General features: G+C 39.8%; 1 protein-coding gene and 1 pseudogene across 7 annotated transcripts in view; both read right to left on the reverse strand.

Annotated features, from left to right (window-relative positions):
- GREB1L (GREB1 like retinoic acid receptor coactivator) overlaps window positions 1-20104 on the reverse strand; it is a 250799-nt gene that overhangs the window by 77969 nt on the left and 152726 nt on the right. For all 6 annotated transcript variants that reach the window (XR_014795353.1, XR_014795354.1, XM_084888067.1 and 3 more), the window contains 4 exons: window positions 9941-10121; window positions 7813-8005; window positions 4607-4740; window positions 1746-2085 (listed from right to left, as the gene is read on the reverse strand). Coding sequence is in view for 4 of the 6 variants with exons in the window: in XM_084888067.1 (XP_084744193.1) it covers window positions 1746-2085; window positions 4607-4740; window positions 7813-8005; window positions 9941-10121 (848 nt within the window). In the remaining 2 variants the exon portion in view is untranslated. The remainder of the gene's footprint in view (window positions 1-1745; window positions 2086-4606; window positions 4741-7812; window positions 8006-9940; window positions 10122-20104) is intronic.
- LOC311624640 (large ribosomal subunit protein uL15-like) lies at window positions 13664-15725 on the reverse strand (annotated as a pseudogene). Its single transcript has one exon. The product of its transcript is annotated as a large ribosomal subunit protein uL15-like (transcript).

A 20104-nucleotide genomic window follows, 5' to 3' on the forward strand; every position in this document is an offset into this window, starting at 1 on the left:
ATCTGAACAAATGACCTAAGGCTTTAATAATAGCTACACTTGCCGAAAACCGGTTTGGCTCAGTGGATAGAGCATCGGTCTGTGGACTGAAAGGTCCCAGGTTCGATTCCGGTCAAGGGCATGTACATTGGTTGCAGGCACATCCCCAGTAGGGGATGTGCAGAAGACAGCTGGTTGATGTTTCTCTCTCATCGATGTTTCTAGCTCTCTATCCCTTTCCCTTCCTCTCTGTAAAAAAAATTAACAAAATATATTTTAAAAAATAATACACTTGGTCAGTGTCAATGGAAACCCAGAAAGACCTCAAGGCCTCACATCCTTTAAAACCCTCTCCTGGCAGCAGGTGTGGGGGACCGCACAGAGCAGTGCTGATGATTTACCTTTCCTCAGTTTTCACCATCAGCACTAGTCACCTTGTCTCAAGACCTATGTCCCAATGAGTTTCAGGACTCCTCTTTGTTAGTCAGCCTTGGAATTCTGGTCCACCACTATATTTTAAAATGGTGAATCTTATATCTGTAGACGAAACAGAAATGCTGCGATTTTTCCACTATATATAGGAGTTTTTCTATTTTTAGGGTTGTTCCTGTCGTTCATCAAGATAATACAAGATATTGTGTTTGCATTTTGGATTATTCCATTGGGTTGGCTGATAGAATGCAATAATAAAAAAAAAAGTTTGCATTTGCAGAATGCTCCGTGAACACTAAATAATGATTCCAAGATGAGAGCCCTTAGAGATCCCACAGTCCAGCTGTCGTTTGCAGGCGGGAAACGGCAGCCCAGGGCGACCATGCAAATCCCCCAGGACGACGTGATTCTCTTTGTGCCGAAGCAGATGTGTGTAAACTCGGTTTAGTTCCGTAGTTCGTGCAGGGTGCAGACGCCATGTCAGTCTACGTCAGGCATACAACCCCTAGCTCTGTGCTGTGCCGATACGTATGCAGGTGTTTTATTAAATGGTTTTAAATGGCTGGGACACTCTGGATTATGAAAAACGTGGGCAGGGCACAAGGCAGGGAGTTAGTGGATTTAGGAATTCTCTCACACTCCCCATGCCTAGCAGCAGGTGCTTAGTACAAGCAGGCATCTCGGGGCCGTGCAGAGGGAGTGGGCTTGCTCATGCACCAAGTCCCTGCGCAGGATGTTCAGAGGGTCTCCCTCCAGCCCAAGCCTTGGGGCTGGGCGTCACAGCAACTCTGAAGAAACAACCAACTGGTGAAGAATCTCCACATGCAGGAGGGCAGGGAACAGTTCTACACGAGTATGGAAGATAAAACAATACTTTACCGACTCTAGACATGAGCTGACAGGCTAGACAGACAGAAAAGAACCAGTGAATCCACGATACTTATTTTAAAGGCGTACCCCACAGAGGCCGGAGAGGACAGCTTACCTTTTTATTTCTGAGAAAACAGATGGCCGTGGGCTAGATGCATCTCAGACAAGGCCAATAAACATGGGGTCAAATGGGGTCATCTCATTTTTGCACCTGCAGTTGGAGAGTATGGAAGACCAACTGCATGCATATGCTAAAAAACGGGGGAGCTGGGCAGAAACGTAATAAGCTGGTTCCAGTTAGGAAAAGGGAACATCTCCTGTCGTTTAGCCTTAACCGTGTCGGGAAGATGAGACCGACACGTGTGCAAAACCCCGTGAACCTCAGGCTACCTACGTGGGGATTTCTGGAAAAACAGAAACATGCGGAATTTCGAAGGAGAAAGACATGTCTGCCCAGGGCTAACCTTTAATCGTGCCACGAAGTGGGTTGCGACGCTGACTTCGGAGGCAGGGTTCCCCAGGATGATCTCGAAGCGGTACTGCAGGCCCAGCTTGTCGCGCACTTCCTGCAGCCGCTCCTTGGCCAGCATCGCCAGCTGCACGGAGGGCACCCTGATGATGAGCATGTGTCCCCTCCCGCTCTTGGTCTTTCCCGGGGCGCTGATGAGGTCGTCCATGATGCTGAGCGTTTCTGGCGTGCTGTGGTCCCGGAGGGACGCCATGGTGGTGAGAGCCATCAGAGCTTCCGAGTACTGCTGGATGAGAAGGTAGCAGCGGACGACCATGCTGTGCAGCCTGGGGTACCTTCGACAGAACACAGGGAGCTAGTCCTCGGCCCAGGGCTTGCTGGGGCAGTAAGGTCCACATGGTGGGAACCCAGACCAACGGTGGTGGGAAGGGGTGAGTGACCAGTGGCAGCACTGAGTTAGAATGTTGTCAGCTTATTTCCGAACCTTAGGATTGCAATTAAAGGAAACTGAGACTTTAATACCATTGTCTGTAGCATATCAGACATAAGAAGAGTCATTATTGTTACTAATTTGGGGGCTATAAGAAGAGTCATTATTGTTACTAATTCGGGAGCTAGCCCCACAGAGAGCAGTATGAATCTTCCCATAAAATGTGACTTGGTGCTGGAGAACACTTGGAGTTGACTGGAGAAACAGCACCCCCTAGTGGTGCAGCCTCCCATCACGTAAGCCGGCTCAGTAAAGAGAACCTGGGAAGGAGCAGGGCTGTTTCCTGGCTTCACTCAATCGCCACCTCACCCCACCTCCTGCCTAGACTGCCTGGTAAAAAGATCACTTTACTAAAATTGGAAGTTTTTACAAGTTCAGAGCAGGCAGAAAATGAATCTCTCATTTATGTGCTGGACCTCAGAACTGATGATAAAATGAATATAAATGGGCAAAGAGGACCCACTTGCAGGCATGAAGAGATGCTGGTCAAGGAAGTAGCTGCTAGCAAAATGAGGGTGAATCTTCGTGCTTCCTTTCTGGTTGCCAGCTGTTGTTGGCACGTGTAGCTGCCTAGCAGCTGGGTAGGCCAATGAAGGATTTCACCTTTGTCCCACTTTATAATTCTATTTAAAGTAAAACAAGTGGTTCACTGGCCTTCTACAGACAAGTCCAAGGTCAAATACCAACTGGGATGATCAAATGAATTGTGTGTTTTGAAGTACTTTAGAGTTGGAAAGGAGCATAGATGCCCTGGGCTGTGACCATTTCACCTTCTCAGAGAAGGAGGAATTAAGGAGCTGAGAGAAATTCAGCTACTTTCCCCAAATCATCCAACTGGTCAGAGACACAGCTGGGACTAGATTCCACTAAGGTCTCTGACAATAGTATCTTCTGACATTGCCAGGACTTAGTAGATTGTAGAAATCCTTCACTTCAACCAACCCTGGGCCATTCCCTTCAAGTAATCAATACATTATAGCAATTTTTAGCCAGGGGCAACTGGATGGAAGAAATAAGCACAGATAATCCATGTCTGAAGCTTCATGTTTTTTACTGGGCCATGTAGGAAAGCCAAAGTTGAACAAATGATAACTTTGACACGCAAGCATTTCACACTCTGAAAGAAGCATGAACATAGAAGTGAATAGTTTTCCCAATCTGTTAATGTTTGCATTAAACTGCAATTGTAGTTTTGTATTACCAAAGTTGTAATATGTGTTGATGGGATCATCTACTAAAATACCAGTTATAAAACTCTGAATGTTGTTACCAGAAGGAAAGATAAATTTCAAGCAGGCAGACGTAATGGGTGGGTGGGAAACACTCACAGGGGAAGCTCATGGGCTGGTTTTGGAAGTCTAAGATCACATTTGCTGTGAAAAGGATTAATGTCACAGTGTCAGTTAAGTCTTCTCAAATCCAACAGCTGCAAACATATAAAATCCTTCTCCAACCCTGCTCCTTTTCCTGACGCGGCATTTTAACTTGCTGGATCAGATGCATCCACCTGTCCTCATTTTCACTTCTCTTTCTTTTTTCTTAGCACCATTATGAGGCAGGTTGTTACACAGATGGCTTGTGACCAAATTGAAGCAAATGTTAATAACTAGAGCTATTGAAATTTACAGTGTGCTCATCAGATAGAGCCACTTACCCCTGTCACTGGATGATCAGAGAGTATTGTGGAGGGCAGGGAGAGGCCTGTATTAGGTCAGGCAAATTCTAATGCCTCTACCTACTCTTTGAGTCCATGATTCAAGATCATAGAGGCAAAAAATAGGAAAGCCCTTTACTCTTACAGAGTTTGATCTGGAATTGGGGAATAAAAAGAAGGCAGAGGAGTCAGAAGAGTCATGTCCTTAATTCCCAAGGTCGGGGGCTGGAGAAGGTGCAGAAGGAACCAAGCTTACTTAAATGATCTGACTGCTCCTTAATTTTCTCCAGTCTATACTCCAAATGTCTCTTAGTAAAGTTTAGTTTTTACCAGGTCATCTAAGGTTACTGCGTATGGTGGACAGAGGAGAAAAAGGGGGACAGGTGGGGTGTATGGTGGGAGAGGCCAGACCTCAGAGGAATGGTCTTTGGTAAGCAGATCCCTCTCTGCCCAAGCTTGGGAGATGATTCAGGGCATGGAAAATGGTTCTAAGTCCCACTTCGAGTCGCTAGTTTCCTTTGTGGGTCTCAGATGATCATAGAAAACCCACATGAGTAGAAGGTCATCTAAGGAAAGGCTATTTTTGTTCTGCTGTCACTTGCCAACCACACAGCCTGGGCTCCACCGAGCTCTCGGTGACATTGACACAAGACTTTTGGCTATTTTCGACATGCAAGTTCAGCTGAAGAAAAGGTTGAAGGTCTTTATTTACCTTTCCAAGAGAGTGTTCACCATTTTTTCAAAAGTCTCATCGCATCTCAGAAGTGGGCTTGTGATCCCCCACTGAAGAGACTTACTGTACTCATTCAGGCCAAAGTACAGCTTCCCCTCGCAGCTCATGTCCTCCTGGTTCAAAACACAGAGCAAAGCCCAGTGAGCACAGGATACAGTGTGTTTTTTTTTTGTGTGTTTTTTTTTGGGGGGGGGGTGGTAAGGACTGTGTAATAGGTAATTTCCTGGAAGGTTAAAAAATGTGAATAAACAAGTGGGACTACAGCAAACTAAAAAGCTTTGCACAGCAAAGGAAACTATCTACAAAATGAAAAGGCAACCTATGGATTAAAGAAAATATTTGCAAATCATACATCCGGTAAGGAAGGGGGTGATATTCAAAATACATAAAGAACCCACACAACTCAATACTGAAAAAACACCAATCCAATTAAAAAATGAACAGAGGAATTGAATAGACATTTTTTTTTCTAAAGGAAATCTACAGATGACTCTCAAGTATAGTCATCATGTGGTACATTAGATCCTCAGACCTTATTCATCTGATATAGCTAAAAGTTTGTATCCTTTTACCAACCTCTCCCTATTCCCTGCCCCCTCCCAGCCCCTGGCAAGCACTGTTCTACTGTTTTTATAGGTTTGACCTTTTAAAATTTTATTTTAGATTCCATGTATAGGTGATTCAACACATTATTTGTCTTTCTCTAACTTATTTCACTTAGCACAATGCCCTCAAGGTCCATCCACATTGTTGAAATGGCAGTATGTGTCTCTTTTTCATGGCTGAATAATATTCCTATATATGCATATATGTACATATATACATATACACAGGGTGAGGGTTGTGATGATGGGTGTTAACCTAACTTACTATGATGATCATTTCATAAAACAGTATATACAAACTTTGAATCATTATGTTGTGCACCTGAAACTTTAATGTTACATGTCAGTTACGTATATCTCTGAAAAAATGCTGATGTTTTCTCCTCTGTGGCCCTGCACAAGCTGTCTGCTGCTGGGAACGCCTGGTCTATCCTTTCTCTGTTTCAAGGCCTATCCCCAGTGCTCTCTCCTCCATGTCTCCTTTCCTGGATTTCCCCAATGGATGGGATTTCTCCCTCCTTTCACTCCTAAATAATTTTTTTTTGAAATTATCTTATTCTACTTTGTTTTAGTTTTATGACAAGTAAAAAGTTATACAAAAAATGGAAATATAATGGACATATAACATTATATTAGTTTCAGGTTAACAGCCATCACCACACATAGTTACAGTTTTAACTATGAACTTTTGTTTTTTTCTTGTGCTAAGAACTTTTAAGATGTTTTATTAGCAACTTTCAAATATGCCATACAGTGTTGTTACCTATAGTTACCATGATGCACATTACATCCTGGGACTTGTTGATGTCATAACTGGAAGTGTGCACTTTTAAACTCCTTTCACTCATTCTGCCTACCCCACCACCCCTGCCTCTGGCACTCGCCAATCTGTTTTCTCTCTCTATGTGTTATTCTCCTTTGGACAATAGTGACTTTGATATATATTTTGCTTTCTCCTATAAATCATGAACTGTGTGTGTTCTTGGAAAGATCTACCAAGCACACATTGTGCTCAACAGTATTTTTTTTTTTTTAGTTGAATTTCTTTGCTTTTTTTTCAGACATTCCTTCTTTAGGACATTGGCTTTAGGAGAACTAAAGAAGGCTAATTGTTAGGAACTTCTTCCCTAAATGTATAAAGTTGTAGCTATAAATTAGATTCACTATTTCTACCTTTTCTCCACATTGATCTCAATTTCATAGGAATGATGTTTTTAAACTTTAGAGTATAACTCCCATTCCTCATTCATTTTGAATATAATCCTAGGTATATCATATCTTTAATCCATAAATATTTAACTAGATACCTCTAAGATAAGACCCCTTTAAAATACAATCACAATACCATTATTAATCCTAAAAATTAAACCATAACCCATAGGAGTGACTTTTAAGAAAAATTAATTTGAGCCTGTTTCTCTTATTACTTCATTCAGGAGAAGATATAGTAAAAGGCTGAGTCCTTCTTCCTATCACTGGTGCGATATCTCTGGAAGAGGCTGAACCAACAAGGTAAATTAGAACAGTTCTCTCCCCTGCCAACAACATATTGAAATGTAACCTTTAATAGGAGAACTATCTGTTTGGTTAAGAAACTATTTTTCCTTTCATCAGTTCTAGTGGCAATCCATTCTGGGTCAGGGCAACTTCTTAGGTAGCCGATAGGTGTGCCCTCATTAGAGGCAAAGGAACTGTGGTTGCCTCTTGCCCATAACTTGCCCACATATTCAATGGTTGGGGGGGAGAAGAGACTAAGCGAAAACGTGAAGGAACTGTATGTGAGTGAACACATTGAGACAGTTCTCAGAAGGGAGCAACTGTTGATGCCAATGTGATCCAGTGGCCTGAGCATGCTTGACTGTATTACAGTGTAATATCCAATATATCAATATTTCCATACACAGGATCCATGGCTTAATGGCTAATCTTTATTTTTTAAAATGAAACTCTTATTTATTTTCCTTGATAGTATATTAAGCATACAGCTTACAGGTCTTTGGGATGGAAGCCAAAAAATATCAAGACCTGGATATGTATAACGTTGAGATGGTTCTTCTCAACACATCAATCTCAATGCATCATCCTCAGTTTCAACCAGAAGTCTGTGAGAACTGATTAAAAGGAAAAATCCCATTCATGGGGGAACATGAGGGTAAACTAAACAGTGATACAGATGAGGAAGACAGAAACATGGCAGAGATGCCACCCAACAGGACAATAACATTTCTAGGTCTCTCTCAGATTGAAATGAATCAGTTAAAGGCACAAAGACAACCCATAATATTGATGACAGTTGTCAGATTACATCATTTTGGGGGGGGACAAACTATAATAGGATGTGTAATTTTGTATCTGGTAATAACAAAAAAAAACAAAAAACACACCCAACTAATCTAATTTATATAGGACATTATTCTCTATTTTTAATGTTATAATAACTATAATTATTAGAAGATAAAGCATTATGTTAGTCAGCTTCTTGAATTCTTGTGCTGTATTTTACAAACCCATGACCACCTTTTGTTACAAGATCCGGCCCTGGGGAACAAAGAACATGGCCATGTATGGGCAGAGACTCACCGTGCTGTCCAGCTGTATCCAGTGAACCTCATTGCTGGAGCTGATTCGTGACTGTTGGGTCTGTAGAGTGTATGGGAAGGAGCTAACCTGGAGCACCAAGAGGTTAAAAGCTTCTAGAACTTCTCTGCAATTTATGACTCTATCAGCCAATCCGTGGCTAGGTTCACCATGTGACAAAGAACCCGAAATGACACTGTAAAGATATTGAAAGTCATATTAAAACATCCTAATCAGACTGATTAGATGCAGAAGCTGACATCAAAATGGAGGTAACTTTTTAGCTCCTTTTCCCTCTTCTTTTTAATTGGGAGCAGGAGTAGAAGCAACAAACAATTGATTTGGAAGAGCAAAGGTATCAGGAATTTCCCCCCCCCTTTTCCAGTTTGCTCCTGGTCTCTATACCTCAATGTGTAAACTCAGTTATCCAAGCCAGGGATAGCTAAATCCACAGTGGAGATGGATCGCTTTAGTTTGAAAACTCACCTGAATGAGGAAGCTTCTCCATCAAAACATGATGCTTATCACTGCCCAATGGCCTGTATTCCCTAGAGCAGCCTCAAAGCTGCAGGGGTCCCCAGCATGTTAATACCACTCTCCCTCCTCCCTCAGAGTTGCTAGACCAGCGGTTTTCAACCAGTTTGCCACAAGAATTTTTCAGATATGCAATACCTGACTATTTAGTTAAGGGCACTGACTTCTTTTCCTTTAGATTGTCAAGTAAAAAAAAAAATGACAACAGCCTATACAACAATAGTCCTTCAGTGTGAATGAATCAAAATTATACCAATTCTTCTTTGTCAGATCAGCAAAAAAATATTTCTGGGGTGCTGCAGAGTTTTAGTAGTTAGTATATGTGTGCCATGAGATGAAAAAGGTTGAAAATCGGTTTGCTGGACTGTAGGGAAGGCTCCTTTTACCCCTCTGTCCCATGGCCAACGTTTTCTGAATCGTTTTCAGTGTGAACAATTTGGATTACCAGGTTGCCCTGGAAATACTAGGGAATTAAATACAGAGATCCAATAATTCTCAGAACTATTACCCCAGTTTCAAAGACTAGGTATATAAATAAGGTCAGCGAGCTATTTCTGCTTATAGAACACTAGAGGTAACTAAATAGGATGTGGGCAAAATTCCTTTCCTTTTCCCCTCCTTCTTCATTCCCTCCCTCCTGTGTGCTCTCCCTCCCTCCTTCCCTCCCTCCTTCCCTTTCTTCTTCCTCCTTCCCTCCCTCCCTTCCTCCCTCCCTCCACCCTCCCCCTCTCTCCTAGACATAATAAGATATACAAGATTACTTATACATACATATGGCTCTGCATTTTATATTGTGGAGTGCCAAATACATTCTAGTTTCTGAAAAAGCACTTTTGCAATTCTAGCATTTTTTAGCACAGACCAAAAACACTTCCAGATTCTTAATCTCATTGTGTCCTGAAGAACAGAAAATCTATAAACATTTAATGATAATTAGTGCCTGAGGACTATCTAACCCCTTTAAATTATTTGCCTTATTAATCCATAGGAGCAAAGATACCCTGTACCAGATCATTACTGAAAGCTGGCCCCACCTTTTACTGTCACATATACTGTTCTTTCATTAATAAGCCCACCAAGAGAGAGAATATTTTCTTGTTTCAGCTGGTAAATTGTGGAAGGTCTCAGACCTGCTCTCAGATCATTAAAGGGGCATCTCTACTGCGGTTAATGGTAAGAGGAAGGAGAGAAAGGCGAAGAAAGAGAGAAACAGAAGGAGAGGAAGGAAAGGAAGGGAAGGCAGAAAAAAAACAGGAAAGGACCGAGAGGAGGAATGGTGGTGAGAAGGAAAGCACATGGCCCTCCTGGGAGCTCTTTAACCTCAACCTCCTCGCTGTCACATTTCCTCCGAAGCAGCCAAGTTCCACAATGCTCTTAAGATGGTATTTTTAATAGGAATTTGTAAATCCTCCCACAGTATATTTAAAATAAAGTGATAAGTTGAAAGAGCAAGGAAAGGGTAGATATAAGTTGTTCATAAGAAGATGCCAAGTACGAGGGTCCCTGGGTTTTCACATCATCAGCCTTTAAATAATGTACTACATAAGCACCGCTGCTGTAGAAGGAATATTGCGTTTGCTCACTCGGAAGCAATCACCTCGTTAGTTCCACATGGCAGTTGTCGTGAACTAGCACAAACAGTGTGTACGGGTTCTGTCTCACTCTTCTCATGAAAACTTCAAACTTGGCTTGGATCTCATTGTCCAGGCGAACAACATACTTCTCTGCTCTCTGATAAGCCGTCCCGTTTTCCTCCAGACCCAAGTCTACAAGGACACCTGCCAAGAAGAAAAGAGTTAATATATAAATGAGATAAACTCAAGTTCAGTGTCAACTTATATACTGGGCACTAATCACATAGAGAGGCTTGCAGAGCAGATACACACACACACACACACACACACACACACACACACACGTATATATTTCATATTCCCCACCACAATTTCGAGATGGAAACATCGGATTTTCTTTTCTTGAGAATACCCCACCCCAACTTCCACTCCTCCTACAAATGCCAGCAGCAAATGATCTGATACATTAAGTAGAAGCAGTTCAATGTAGGAGCCCCCAGTCTAATTAAATTCTATTTAAATATGGGGTACTGCTGCTAACAGCTACTCCAGGTCTCTCAAAAAAGTAACACTTTGGGCTACAGTTCATGGCCAAATTAATATAACAATTCTTCCTTACCCCAAATTTGGCAATAAAACATATGCAAGAAGAAAAAAGAAAATAACACATGAGGTCTAAAGATACCACAAGTAGACGATGAGCTTTTAAATTTAGTCTTTTACTCATTTTCATACAGGGACATTCTGCACAGTATCTAGAGCAGTGTTTCCCAACCTTCTCTCATGATGAGAATCACCTGGTGGAGTTGTTAAAACACAGATTCCTGAATCCCAACTAAGAAGTGCTAAACTAGAATTTTTGGGAACATATAGGTAAAATTGTATACTTAACTAGTGCTCTAACACAGATGTTATATACAGAGCACTAAGTTAGGTATGCAATTTTACCTATATGTTCTCAAAAATTCTAGTTTAGCACTTCTTAGTTGGGATTCAGGAATCTGTGTTTTAACAACTCCACCAGGTGATTCTCATCATGAGAGAAGGTTGGGAAACACTGATCTAGAGTATAGGAATCCCACAATAAGTGCTAAATTATGTACTAAATTAATAAAATGAACTAAATTACCCACTATGAATATATTCTCAAAATGGTAAAAATTATGAAACTTTGGTACTGTATAACTAGTTCTGTCTATGATAAAATTACTTCTACATGTAAACATATAAAATAGTTTTAGGCACATGGAAATTGTTCTTGGTATAATTAAGTAAAACACCAAATCCTCCTTTAAAATGAAGAGACAAAGTGGTAACTATACGAGAAGGATGTGTTAACTAACCTTAGTGTGATAAATATATATAAAAAATGTATCAAATCATCACAATGCACACCTTAAGCTTACACAGTGTTATTTGCCAATTATAGCTCAATAAAGCTAGGGGAAAATACAAACAAAGTAAGGGTGCACAACCCTCCACCCCCCCAGACACTTAGCTGCGTGGAGGACAAGTGAAGCCCTCTGAGATGAGAGCCTGGTGACTCAAGCCCATGGCCCTACAAGCAGGAGGAGGAATCAGAAGGGTGATTTGGGGTTAGAGATGCCATATTTGGGGGTTACATGTGGTCTTTGAGGACCAGTCCTCATTTCAGGGCCTGAAGGATACCTATTTAGAATCTAGTATCAGTCACACCTACTAGCCTCAATTGTGTGGAAAAAATTAAGAATATAATTAAAAAAAATAAAACAAAGAGACTTGAATTAATTGTCGACTTAACTTTATTTAGCTAGCTTTTCTTTTACTATAAAACCAGCTTAATTAACAACCATGTGCAATTAACATCAAGATGCTATAATACAAATAGTTCTAATTGGTATTTTTTTTAGAAAGGACAAATGCTTTATCACATGAAAAAATTGTTTTGTAAGAAAAGGTGAACAGAAGGTAATTTTGCTTTCACACATTTTTCATTAGAAGACTTTCCTCAGCGATTGTTTTCAGTTTCCACCCAAGTGTAGTCAAATGTACTTCCAAAAGCAATAAAACATTTGATTTTACAGGCATTCTGATTTTTTAAAAAGTGAATTGCTTTTAAAACTTATCTAGCAAAAGTGACTTATTGAGGATCTACTGTGTATCAGTTATTGTGTTAGGCCTAGGAATACAGCGGACAGCAGGTCAAAGACCTTAATCTAATAAAGCTTATGGTGGAGAAAATGGATAATTCCGTCAGGTGTGAAGTAGCATCTCATTGTGATTTTGATTTCAATTTCTCCCATTGGTTAATAATGCTGAGCATATTTTCATGTGTTTATTGGCCACCTGTGTATCTTTTTTGGATAAATAACTATTCAGATTCTTTACTCATTATCTTAATTAGGCTGTATATCTTTTTATTATTGAATTATAATGGGACTTCAGATATCGTACATGTAAGTCCATTATCAGAGATATAATTCAGAAATAATTTTTCCCATTTTGCATATTTTCTTTTCACTTTCTCAACAGTATTCTTTCAAATATTTTTCATTTCAATGGTGTCCATTTTTTTTATTGTTTGTGCTTTGGAGTTATACATAAGAAACCATTACTTAATCTAAAGTAAAAAAGATTTATACCTAATTTTCTTCCAACAATGTTATGGTTTTAGCTCTTTCATTAGGTCTTTGATCTATTTTTAGTTACTTTTGTTTGTGAGGTATGGAGTCAACTTCATTGCTTCGTATGCGGATATCCAGTTGTCCCAGCACTATTTTTTGAAAAGATTATTCTTTCCCAATTGAATGGTCTTGGCACCATAGTTGAAATTCAGTTAATCATAAATAGGAGGGTTCATTTCTGGATTTTCTCAGTTTTATCCCATTGATCTATATGTCTGTTCTTATGCTAGTACCCCACTACTGTGATTACCATAATTTTGTATTAAATTCTGAAATGGAGAAATGAAAGTCTTACAACTTTGCTCTTCTTTTTCAATACTGTTTTGGGTATCCTGGGTCCCATAAATTTCCATATGAATTTTAGGACCAGCTTGTCAATTTCTGCAAAGTAGCCAGTTGGGTTTCTGATAGAATCTATAGACCAATTTGAGGACTAGTGCTATCATAAAATATTAATTAGTCTTCCAATTCATGAACATAGGATATCTTCCCATTTATTTGGATCTTCTTTAGTTTTTTTCAACAATGTTTTCTGGTTTTCAAAGTGTAGTTAACACGTCTTTTGTCAAATATATCCTTAAGTATATATTCTTGTTCATGCTAATATAAATGGAAGTGGTTTCTTAATTACATTTTTTTGTATCTCTTGTATCATTTTTGTGACTTTTCTGTAGATCTAACATAATACATTTTAAAAGAAGCATGACCATATCAAATATATTTGCAACTAAAACACATACATTGCTGACCGAAGTGTTAATATAACCACCTTAGAAAAAAATTTAAAATCATTTAGTAAAGTTGAAAATGTACATAGTCTCTGCTCCAACAAGTCTACTTCCAGAGACACTCTATCTGTATATGTGTATGTGTACTAGCACTTGCTGAAATAGTGAAAAACTATAAACAACCCAAATGTCTGTCAGCAGTATCTAATATCAATATAATATTCTCTGATACACAGTTCACATTTGAATTTGACTAACTGTCCCACAGTTTTTATTTTTATTTTTATTTTTTTAGGTCTAGCATCTAATCAATAATTAAGCACTGCTTTGGTTGTCATGTTCTTTGTTTTGTTTTTCACTTGTGGACATTTTAATGAACTTCCTTCCATGTAGCTTCAAGCTACCAGGACACAGGCCCCACCAATACCCTTCATTTTCTCCTCAGCTCTTCTGCTGGAGAATTTGGCCCTCACCATGACAGGCTGCTTTGGGAGCTTTCCCTCCCCCAGAACTCTGCAGTAGCCTGATCGCACCCCCGCAATGATAGGAGCATCACCAGCCTTTCTCTTGGCAGCATTTACCCGTATCTGCTCACTGACCAGGTTCCACAGTTTATCAGTTGGGCAGAAGCTCTGGTTCCTCAAGTGGTGATGCCTCATACCAACTTTCCCAAAGTCACCTGGGCGATATTTATTGAAGCTGATCCTGTGATGACTGATGCAAGCCACCAGGATTACCTTGCCTCTCCGCGCACCTCCTCCGCCCCCGCCCTCCCGCCCACAGGAGCTTCCTGTGCTTGCTGATGTGGCCGTAGTTGTGGCTCACGTGCCCCTGCTTTTGTGCCCCGAAGTTTTCTGGTCTTCCTCAGCCAGGATGGCATGTCGGTGGCTGAGATGCAAGAGCGGTTGTCATGTTTCTTTTTTCTCCATAATTAAAACAGACCCCTATTTTTATTTTTTTTTCCTTTTTGGTTTCTCATTGATATATATTTTTTAAATGCAGGCTGTTTTGTAGAATGCTACAGAATCTGCATTTTTCTGGGGGTGTCCTTGTGATTAGACCATGGTTAAACATTTTTGGCAATTACACCTCATAAATGACATTGTGTACTTCCCGCTGCTCATAATGTCAACCTGACTCATAGCTGGAGATGGCAAAGTTTGATTATCAGTTATAATCATACAGTTACTGCCAGATCTCTCCTCTGTAAGGACACCGTTTCCTTTTTGTAATTTTTAATATGTGGGTGATACTTTTTAAAACTGTGTGGGAATATGTGTTCCCAAATGACTTTCCCCCCAGTGGTTTTAGTATCCATTAATAATACTTGTCAGAATCAATAATTACACTGGTATTGCAAAATAGGAATTCTCTATCATTTTCCTACATTTATTAGGTAGTACTATTTTGTAAAGAAAGGCTTGCTCTTCCATCCCCTCATATCTGCTGCCACTTTTTTTATTTTTATTTTTATTTTTTTTTATTACTATGGACTCATGGTTAAAAAAAAACCCAATAGGTTACAATCTATTGCCATCATCCCTTTTGATGTTCAAAATTATCAAATTTGGCCAGTAAAATCCCCTTCAAGCAGGCTGTTTTGTCCTTTTGAAATGTCCATATCAATCTTGGAGTAGTACTCCATCGCTTTTTGAAACAAGATATTCCAGACTGTTCCCATCTCAGAGGTAGGACAGTTGGGAATGGTATTTATAAGACAAGACCTAGATGTTAAGTGTTAACATTGATACTGAGATGTCACTGTTTTTAAGACCTTTCTGTGGAAATAGCTAGGAAACACTTAATTTTTCCCCAAGTTATGAGTTTATACTTACATCTCCAATACAAATCTAAAAAGCTGTTCCTTACTTATTTCCATTCCATATTTGAGGCTCCCTTCTTTCGTGTGAAAACCCTAGTGCTTAACAAAAATTACAATATTTATGCATTTTCTATATCCTATGAAATACACAAATAGTTTTTTTTCTTTTTCCCCCACAAATAGTTTTAAAATTATTTATACCACTCCCAACAACATAATGATTAAAATTCAGCTTCCCAGTGATACCAACAACAAGCAAGGCTTAACAACAAGACTGCACACATAGCCCACAAAGGGCTACACCAAGACTGTCCACCTCAGGTACCTGGGAGGCTGACTCACTGAACCATATAGGACACCTTAGCACACAAAGCCACCCTACCAACTCAGGGAAGCTGTGAAAATGCCAAGACAAGAAAACAGATCACAAACAAAAGAAATGGAGGGAAAAAAACGACTGGATATAGAGTTCAAAACCACGCTTATAAGGTTTTTCAAAAATTTCCTAGAAAAGGTCGATAAGACCTATGAGGATCTGAAAAGGGATCAACTAGAAATAAAGAATACATTGTCTGAAATAAAAAATGTTATACAGAGTCCTAAAAACAGAATGGAAAATCGCAAGAATCAAGTCAAAGATTTGGAACATAAAGAGCCAGAAGACACTCCTCAGCAGAAGCAAGAAGACAAGAGAATCCAGAAAGTTTAAGATAATGTAAGAAACCTCTGGGACAACTTCAAGCGAACCAACATCAGAGTTATGGGGGTCCCAGAAGATACGAGAGAGCAAGATATCGAAAACATACTGAAAGAGATAGTGACAGAAAACTTCCCTCACCTGGTGAAAGAATTAGACTTACAAGTCCAGAACTCCAAACAAAAGGAATCCAAAGAAGACCACACCAAGACAAATCATAATTAAAATTCCAAGAGCAAAAGACAAAGAGAGAATATTAAAAAAAGCAAGAGCAAAACAGGTAGTTACCTATAAAGGAGCACCCATACGATTGTCAGCTGATTTCTCAACAGAAACCATGCAGGCCAGACAGCAATGGCAAGAAATATTCAAGGTGATGAATAGCAAGAACCTACAGCCAAAAATAATCTACCCAGCAAAGCTATCACTCAGAATCGAAGGAGAGATAAAGAGCTTCACTAATAAAAAAAAGCTAAAGGAGTTCATCACCGCCAAACCAGAATTACATGAATTGCTGAAGGGGGTTCTTTAGGAAGAGAAAGTAAATAAAGATAAAAACTATGAACTACAAATATGTAAGTATCAAGTAAATCTAAAAACCAAGGAAATTAAAAAAAAATCTGATGAACAATATTAACTGGTGAATATAATAGAATCAGAGGTGTGGAAGGGGAGTGAACTGACGACTCTTGGGGAAAAGGGGAGAGGGGGATGTGAGAAGAGACTGAACATAAACTGTGCACCTGTGGATGAGGACAATGGGGGGTGGGGAAAGGGCAGAGGGTGGGTTGGGAACCTGATGAAGGGGAGCAACCGAGGGGGGGGGGGGGAATGAGGAACATTTGTAATAATATGAACAATAAAGATTTATTTTAAAAAATAAAAAAATAAAATTCAAGATTTATTTACAATCATTTTTGCCCTTAGAATATATCACATTGAGATTGTACAATAAAAAAACTGGGTTCAAAAAAATACTTGAGTTAATTCTTTTCGGTGTGTGGTTATAAATTTATTTCTGTTTGCATTGAATATTAAGTTTTTCTCTATCATTTTAATGTAATATTTTTGAATATGTAACTCATTTATAAAGATCAAAAGTCAAACTATATGTAAAATTATACTCATCCATCCCTAACTCTTCCACCCCACATAGATAAACTTTTTCATTAGTTTATGGTTTAGTCTTTATGTTTTGTTTTGTTTTGTTTTGTTTTTAAAAATAGGCACAGAGGTGTGGAATCTTGAAAATGGTCAGAAATGCTGAGAGAAATGTCTTATCTGAGAAAGGTCACTTTCTGTCTTCTTGATAATTTGTTTATCAAGATCCTATAGGATTAAATAAAGGTTTAGATTCTAATAAATTATGAGCAAATCTGTCACATTTTTACAACTCAATAAAGACTGGAGATCAACAGTTTCCACCTGGTAGCACCAACAGATACTAAATCTTACTTTTGACATGAATGGAAACTTAATAGGGAACAGTACTCTTCTTTTTATGACATCTTGCAACTCACTGAGCTTGAGAGCCCACGGCGGTTGGGGATCACTGTGTTCCCTGAAGGGGATTAATTTGTACCGGTGGAGCTGACATGAGGTGGTGCCCCAGTCATGGGCATCTTCCACAGAAATAACCAACTTGAAAGGTCCCTGGAGAGAAACTTCCTTGGACAGCCAAGGACTCCAAGCAGCTTGAGTAGAGCCACTTGTGCCCCTTCCTCTTCACCGAGGGCTACAGAAGCCAGATGGACTTCAGGAACACTTAGCCCTAGCCCTTTGTGGGACTAGAGAAAAACAACATCATGTCCTCTGAGGCCCTTCCTCTCAAAACTTGAAAAGAGGAACAGCAAGGTTTCAACCATCTAGGGGCCTTGAAGGGAATGAAAACAAGAACACACACATCCCAAGTCCACAATACTTGTGAGTACCAATATCAAAGGCCTTTTCATAAAGGTCAAAAGTCTGAACGAGTGGCCAGAACCCATCACTAGAAGGAGCTAAGTGTCTCAGAGAAATCCAAAATGTTCAGGAGTCATTAAAGGTGATCCAGTACTCACCTCAATGCTCCATGACCCTGCCTTTTTATTTGGAGGGAACAATGTATTCTAACTTGTACATTCCTATCCCTTGACATTTTTTTTTGTGTGTGTGAATAATGAATGCCAGATTTTATTCTGTCAGGAGTTACACATAAGGGAAGACGGAAGACTGATGGTAATCAGAGGTACCTTGACGTTTTTTTAAATAAAGAATTTTATTTCTAATTTTAAATTTCTTGTTTTTCTCATTAAGAAAATACCCTAAAGAAAAATAAATCTGCTCTCAGTTTTAGCTGTCCATCTTCTCTGTGGATTGAATTAATTTCTCCAAAGGTATGGTATGCAAAAATATTCTAATGTTTAAAAGGATATCAAAATCAAGAAAATAGTAAATTTCAGAGCATGCTAACTTTTTAAGTATTGTGATAACAATGGCTATTCCTTCACCCTGGCAGTCTCTCTTTAGAGCAAATAAGTAACCTGGAAATTGAAATAGCTGGTAAAAATTCCTGCTAATCGCTTTTTGTGCCCATCGCATTGGCGGTCCCTTTGTCTTCTGGTGGCTCAGCTGAATCCCTCTGTCTTTCCCGGGGGGGAGGGTTCATATTCTGGGTTTGCTGAGACCTGTCTGTGTGTGTATACCTGTGCTATTTGTTTGGGTCAAGGAGGGAAGCAGCTAGACCTGCACAGAACGGCATTCTGAACACGCAGACACCACTTCAGAAGCCTGTGTGACTGGCAGATACACCTGATACATACATATCTAAGGTGGGCAAAGTAGATTTCTAGAACATGGTTTGGACTCAATTTGTTTCTGCCAGAGAACTACCAAATCTCAAATAGTACTTCTATGTTTTCCTTTTAAAATATATTTTAAATTAAATTCAATTCAACAAAATGTTATATAAAATTTAGTTCAATAAATATTAAGTGTCTGCTGTGTCATAAACAAGACAGAAATGTTTCCTGAGTCTTTTACTTCCTAGTTGAAGAGAAATAGTATATTAGAAGCTGAAGATACTGCAGGGGTCATCTGTGCTGTCAAGAGTTCAGTAAAGGCCCGGCTGGTGTGTCTTAGTGGCTGAGCACAGACCTATGAACCAGGAGGTCATGGTTCGATTCCTGATAAGGACACATACCCAGGTTGTAGGCTTGATCCTCAGTGGGGAGTGTGCAGGAGGCAGCCAATCAAATGATTCTCTTTCATCATTGATTTTTCTATCTCTCTCTTCCTCTCTAAAATCAATTAAAATATATATATATATATATATATTTTAAAAAAGGAGTCAAGAAAAGGATGAAAAGTCATTGGTAACATCAGTGAGAGTCCTATAAGGGTAGGGGTGAGAAGTGGAGGCCCAATTCTAGGGTGTTGAGGAATGACTGGGAGGTGGAAATAACTAACAACAGGCAACTCAATAAGGTTGGCAGTTAACTAGCGAAGGATGAGCTGGCGAGTTAGGTAGGATTAACAGTCTTGTTTTGTCTTCCAGAGAGTGAGGCAGGTTTAAATGGATGGAATGAGCCCCAGGCGAAAAAGGAGTTGAAGGTGGTAATGAGATAAGAAATGATAGTGTGAGTGCCACGAGAAGACACGTGGCATTTACAAGGTGGGAGAATTAGGCTGAAATAGAGGAAGGCAGCTCTTTCACTGACCAAGAGCAAAGGGGCAAAGATGGATGTATATACAGTTATCTAAAGTTTTCTTCTACTGGGGGTGGGGGAGGAGAGAAGTTGGTGGCTTGATCATTTGCTAAGAGAGAAAGTTTAAGTTGGATGTTTGAGTGACGGAGTCTGCAATAGCCACTGTGGAGAATGGGGGAGAGAGCCAACCAAAGAACCAAAAAAGAACTTAGGATGGCATCAAGTAGAAAGGTTGATTCTCCTCGCTTTCCCCCCCCCCCCCCCCCCCCCGACGGTGTTTGTAGAAAAGGAGTCTGTGGTCTGACATTAGGGATATTAGAATTAAGGATTCCAGGATCCAGTAGGGGCTGGATATGACTAGAGAGCAGGTAACCAAGGAGGAGTGTAAGTAAAGGTGCTTGAGGATGAGCAATGTATGATACGAAGACCAGGATATTGACTAGTTGTCCACTTGGATAGAAAGTACCTCTGGATCTTGGGAGGAAAAGCATGCTGGGTGCTTTGTAGAGTGGTTGGGGGTAGCTAGAGAGCAGAATCGGATTCTGAAAATGTGGGGAGAAGGAAAGTTCAAGGTAGGAAAGAAGAAGGGAA

Source organism: Pipistrellus hanaki (genome assembly GCF_964339955.1).
Source record: "Pipistrellus hanaki genome assembly, chromosome: 6".
Classification (NCBI taxonomy): domain Eukaryota; kingdom Metazoa; phylum Chordata; class Mammalia; order Chiroptera; family Vespertilionidae; genus Pipistrellus; species Pipistrellus hanaki.